The following is a 6,000-nucleotide window of genomic DNA, read 5'->3' as shown; positions in this document are numbered from 1 at the left end:
CTTAGATCTTGTCTATCTCTCACAATTTTACACTCGTTCTCAAAATACACCCCCCCCCTCCTTCTTTGTTTTTGTGCAGCACAATGCTGCGGGATAGCATCATTAGCTGAGAACGTGCGATGCTGCTGATGCAATGCCCTCTGCTGGTTACAGCAGGGATTTGGAATTTGGCCATGGTGTCAGCGATGGCTCACCTACTATTTCCCCCCTTTATCACCTCCACAATTCTTCCCGACTACTTGACCACCTCATAGCTTATTTTACCTTCTGATCCTTTTGCAAAATGAAAACCTTTTATTTTTAAATTTCCGTATTTTATTCTTGAATTATCATATTTTGTCCACACTCATTCCTCCCAGCACATGTTCAGAGTGCCTCTGCCCAGTCGGAGCTCCCCCCACGTTTTTGAGGTACCGCCGCTGACGTTGCTTCCACCTCCCTGTCCATGTATTTTGGATGCCACCACTTCATCTTGCCTTGTGATAACGGCAACGGTGCCTCACACATATGAGGCACCGTTGCCATTATCACAGCTGTTCCTGCTCGACCATGTCCACAAGTACAGGGTGTTTCTTCCACCGTCCCATCCATGTATTCAGGGTGCCTCCGCTACCACCTCCGACTCCGCCCACCCATCCATGCATTTTTGGCACCATTCCATGTGTTCGGATTGCTTCCTCCACTGCCCGTCTATGTGTTCACTTCAACACTTCTTTTGCTGCCCCATCCATATTTTGGGTGTTAATGATGGACACCTTTCTAGTTTGGTTTAATTGATTATAACTTCTCTATCTGTGCATTTTCAAATTTTTCTTCACAGCAGAGGCCTAGATGTTTTTCATAGTTTATTCCAATCACATTTTAAGTTTAAGGCTGTCTCGTGTGTAGTGTTTCTCACCAAACCTAGCAACTTTTATGAGTTGCCTTCAAGTGCAAGTGCATTATCCACTTATAGTTCAGTTTTCTTTGAAAGTTATTTTGATTTCACCCACTTTACTGTGTCTTCTGTCATCCCTTGCCTTCTCAGTTGCTGACAAAGCACGGGCTGACCTCTCAGAGGTGGAATCTTCCCTGCGATCAGTGGAGGCTGACATAAAGTAAGAAGGGCTCTTTTGGCTACCAATTTGCATTTTTTTTTCTTATTTATTTTTATTTCTTCCAACAGCATTAATTGTGCAAGGTCAGATGTCATCGTGCGTAATGTCTATTTTCTCAGGAGACTTTCTGATAGAAAATATAGTATCTTCTCAAAAGACTTACAAAATATTTGTCACAATTGTGTTTCAGATGGGTTTTGACAATGCATTACATGCTGAACTTCAACGGCACTCAGAATAGCGCACACCTCTGCCAGGCTGAACACTTTACATTTGTATCCCACTGATATGCCAGATCTGCATCCGGACCTTAACCAAAATCTAACCCGCTTGTTCTTGTCACCTACCCAACTTATCCACCAAGTTTTGTCTTAATCCATTCACAACTTTTTTCAATATTGTGCTATACAGTAAGCCATTAAATATCACAGGGGTTGCATTCCTGGAAAATTCCGCAAAAGTTGAAACAATGATATTTAAAATGAAGGGCCAATGGGAAAAGCAGGGTTAGGTTTCTGGGCTTCAAGAAAATGTAGACCAAGGTGGGCGTCAGCTAAAAATACACACTTCACAATTGAAATAAACATGTAAATAAAATAAATACATTATAAAACGAGCACAGTACTCGGCAAAGTGCGTATCTCCGCCAGGCTGAACAGTTTACGTTTTGTATCCAACTGATAAACAAGATCTGGATCCGGACCTGAACTAAAATAGAATCTGCTTGTTCTTTTTACTAAACCAACTCGACCACCTAATTTTGTCATAAACCGTCCACAACTTTTTGAAGCATCTTGCTATGTTTTGTTTTTGGCTCCATCTCTCAATGGTGAAGAAAAACTTGGAAAAAAAAGTCTCGTATCCATAATCGGATTTGGATCTTCACCAAAAGTCACACACCCAGCGTCTTTGTCACACACCCAACCTGTCCAAGTTTCATCCAAATCTGTCCATAGCTTTTTGAGATATCATGTTATACAATAAACTCTCAGATATCACGCGTTTCAACCAATGGTGGGCAACCTATTGTGTTCGGTGGGATTTAATTTTGGCCAATCGCAGTTTTTGAGCTGAGATGAGTTATCATTTGCATCTGCGTGTACGATTACCTCCCATTACAAACCTTTTGTTGTTTCTCTTGCACCGTTTTTAACGAGTCCAAAAATAAAACGATGGACAAAATTAGTAGTGGCAAAAGGCAGAGAAAGGTTGCAATGTTGTGCAAAAGAATTGAGTTGTTGGATATGTTGGCAAGTGGTAACAGTGCAGCATCTGTCAGCCACCATTACCTGATCAATGAAACGACTGCGCGCTGTATCCATTAACGTGAATCAAATATCCGTGCAAGTGTTGCCGCCAGCACTCTGCAAATCGCAAAAGTGACGTTCCAGTCCCATGGTCCTCATATTGAAAAGGTGGAAAAAGCCCTTAATGTTTGGATCGAGGACCAGACACAGAAAAAGTGCCTTTGAGTGGACTGGTGATACAGGAGAAATCGTTGCGGATTTACCAACGTTTCCACGAGTCACCTGGGGCTGAAGGCTCCAGTTCAAACATGGCGACCCACAAGTTCCACACCAGCACGGGCTGGTTTGAGAACTTCAAAAGAAAATTTGGCCTCCATCGTGTAAAATTAGTTGAGGAAGGAGCTTCGGGAGACCATGATGCTGCAAAAAACTACCCACTGCAGCTCATGGAACCAATCAAGGCAAAGGGTTTATGCCGGAGCAGGTTTTTAATTCCATTTTAATGTCATAAAGCAGGTTTAACAGAAAACCTTCAAACATCTTCTCCGTAATGACTGAACAGATCAAGGCGAAACTTTACAGGTATGACCACCTATCAATGAGGAATGAAAAGTTCTCCATCTATGACGGCATAGGTCACATGGTGTGGTCGCTATTATTTTTTGAAGAATAAACCTTTAAAAATCTTATTCTCCAGAACGGCATGCAGATTAAAGGGAAAATTCACCCAAATGTTCCCCAAGCCATGGGGATACCAGTGTGCACATGAATATTTAATTTGTCAAATGATGGTCTGGCAGCCATATTGAATTGAGCAAAAATCTTTAAAAAATTATTTCTCTTGAACCACTTCATCAATGAACAGGAAACTTCACAGTTATGATCTAGTAGCCATGGGGAATATAGGTTTTAAATTTCAACCTGATCGGACGCATGGTCTGACAGCCAGAATTATTTAATATTTTGAATCTGGGTTCAGGGATTGAAATCAAACTTGGTACAAGTATGTATAATGATGTAATAATGTGGGCAGAGGCATATCTGGTGATGTCGAAGAGTGCCCTTCTAGTTATTAAATGTTATTTTCATGCTAAACGTGAATTTATAGAGTAAACTAAAAGGGCACTCAGTCGAGCGCATGCCTATGCTCTGTAATGCCTGATGTTGTAGAACAAATCTTCTTCTTCTTCTTCTTCTTCTTCTTCTTCTTCTTCTTCTTCTTCTTCTTCTTCTTCTTCTTCTTCTTCTTCTTCTTCTTCTTCTTCTTCTTCTTCTTCTTCTTCTTCTTCTTCTTCTTCTTCTTCTTCTTCTTCTTCTTCTTCTTCTTCTTCTTCTTCTTCTTCTTCTCTTTCTTTTTTTTCTTCTTTTTTTTTTTTTTCTTCTTCTTTTTGTTTTTCTTTTTCTTCTTCTTCTTCTTCTTCTTCTTCTTCTTCTTCTTCTTCTTCTTCTTCTTCTTCTTCTTCTTCTTCTTCTTCTTCTTCTTCTTCTTCTTCTTCTTCTTCTTCTTCTTCTTCTTCTTTTTCTTCTTTTTCTTCTTTTTCTTTTTCTTCTTCTTCTTCTTCTTTTTCTTTTTCTTTTTCTTTTCTTTTTCTTTTTCTTTTTCTTTTTCTTTTCTTTTCTTTTTCTTTTTCTTTTCTTTTTCTTTTTCTTTTTCTTATTCTTCTTCTTCTTCTTCTTCTTCTTCTTCTTCTTCTTCTTCTTCTTCTTCTTCTTCTTCTTCTTCTTCTTCTTCTTCTTCTTCTTCTTCTTCTTCTTCTTCTTCTTCTTCTTCTTCTTCTTCTTCTTCTTCTTCTTGTTCTTCTTCTTCTTCTTCTTCTTCTTCTTCTTTTTCTTCTTCTTTTTCTTCTTGTTTTTCTTCTTCTTCTTCTTCTTTTTCTTCTTTTTTTTCTTTTTCTTTTTCTTTTTCTTTTTCTTTTTCTTTTTCTTTTTCTTTTTCTTTTTCTTTTTCTTCTTTTTCTCTCTCTCTCCCCCCCTCCCCCCGTGAGGGGTCGCCACAGCGGATCATCCTTTATGATCCGCATAATGATTTGGCACATGTTTTACGCCGGATGCCCTTCCTGACGCAACCCTGGTCGCCTCTTACGACACAGGGATATGGTACACCTATTCTAACCGGGGCATACACCGGGCCCAGTACACTGGTACTCGCTTCGCCGACCTCGGAAGGATGACAGGCTGAGTCAACCTCCTGGTGTGTGTATCTTTTAGAACAAATCTGGCTCAATAAATTTTTGAAATATCATGCTATATAATGTTTTTGGCCCCATCTCTCAATGGTGAAGAATCATTTTAAAAATAAAAAATTTTATCGTATCTGGATCCGGATTCGCATCTTCACGAAAATATAATCAGTTAGTCCTTGTCACACACCCAACGTGCCCACCAAGTTTCGTCTGAATCCGTCCACAACCTTTTGAGATATTGTGCTATATATCGTTTTTGGCCCTATCTCTGAATGGTGAAGAATCAATTAAAAAATTTGAGTATCCAGATCCGGATCTTAACCAAAATCTAATCGGTTAGTCCTTGTCACACACCGAACCTGTCCACCAAATTTAATCTGAATCCTTTTACAACTTTTTGAGATCCTGCACACAAATCCCGATTTCCCCTGATTTATTGCCAGAACGTTTGACAGCCCGATGAGTGATCTGAATGCAACTTACACAATCTTAGGCTCGTACTTTGATTCCTCTGTCCTATATTTGTATGTCCATTCTATCGCTGTCTCTCTTCGTAAATGGAATCCAAATCCAAAATCCAAATCCATTCGGACCATACTCTGCACAGAGCGTTGATGCCCCCGAAGCATTTTTCTGGGCTATTGGGCACAATCCTGGATGGTCGCCATTCCGATGCGGGATACTCAAGTGGCTCAATCATCCCAGCAAGCTTGTACTGTACTCATTTTGCCGACCTCAGGACGACGACAGGCTGAGTCAATCCCACCTGGTATTAATTCAACGACCAAGCAGGATTTGAACTCAGGACCCTAGGATCACAAGCCCGTGACCCTAACCAATAAACCAACACCAGGCAGATAAATGGAATTAAAAAAAAATAATAAAGTGGATTATATTTGAAGTAATTATTCAAATAGTTCATTGCTCGATGATATGATGGTAAGATGGGATTTTATGAATCAATACATGGGACAACATAGCATAATCACTCCTGAGTGATGTAGTTACACATTAGTTAGTACATGTAAGTTTCGAGAGCATGATTGAGGGCTTTTCATGACCTTTCATAATGAGCAATTTTTTTGTTCATTTTCCCAAACACATTAATCCCACCTACTTGTGGGTTCAGCCAGGGAAAGTTTGGCCCAAGTCTTTCACGAACTGCCTTTCACCCAGCCTGATGTTCATCTAATTAGGTTAGAGAAGGAATGTGGTTTTTAGCCAGGGTGCTGGCAATAGCTGTCTTACTCTTCTTGAAAGACCCCGTGGGATCTTAAACGTCCATCAACTAAGACTGGCCGGCGAGGCGCTAAGTTTAACATCCATCCGAGGACAGCAAACATATTGATGCTAAACACCTGCATGAGAATTCATAAGTTTGGCCGAGATTACTACAAGCTCGGCAGTGCAGAGGTATGCATACCTCCAGGCTATGATGCCAGCTCTCTCTGAATGAGAAATGATCGTTTTAAA

At 40.2% G+C, this 6,000-nt stretch overlaps 1 protein-coding gene across 3 annotated transcripts in view; it reads left to right on the top strand.

Annotated features, from left to right (window-relative positions):
• The window catches only part of PRKCSH (PRKCSH beta subunit of glucosidase II), a 259,864-nt gene that overhangs the window by 180,067 nt on the left and 73,797 nt on the right, over positions 1–6,000 (top strand). For all 3 annotated transcript variants that reach the window (XM_085885531.1, XM_085885532.1, XM_085885529.1), the window contains one exon: positions 1,028–1,097. In XM_085885531.1, coding sequence (XP_085741657.1) covers positions 1,028–1,097 — 70 coding nt within the window. The remainder of the gene's footprint in view (positions 1–1,027; positions 1,098–6,000) is intronic.

Source organism: Eptatretus burgeri, chromosome 6 (assembly GCF_056783735.1).
Source record: "Eptatretus burgeri isolate ZD-2024b chromosome 6, Ebu_testis_v1, whole genome shotgun sequence".
NCBI classification, from domain to species: Eukaryota; Metazoa; Chordata; class Myxini; order Myxiniformes; family Myxinidae; genus Eptatretus; species Eptatretus burgeri.
Note: the sequence above shows the minus strand (reverse complement) of the source record. Positions and strands in the feature narration are given on the sequence as shown.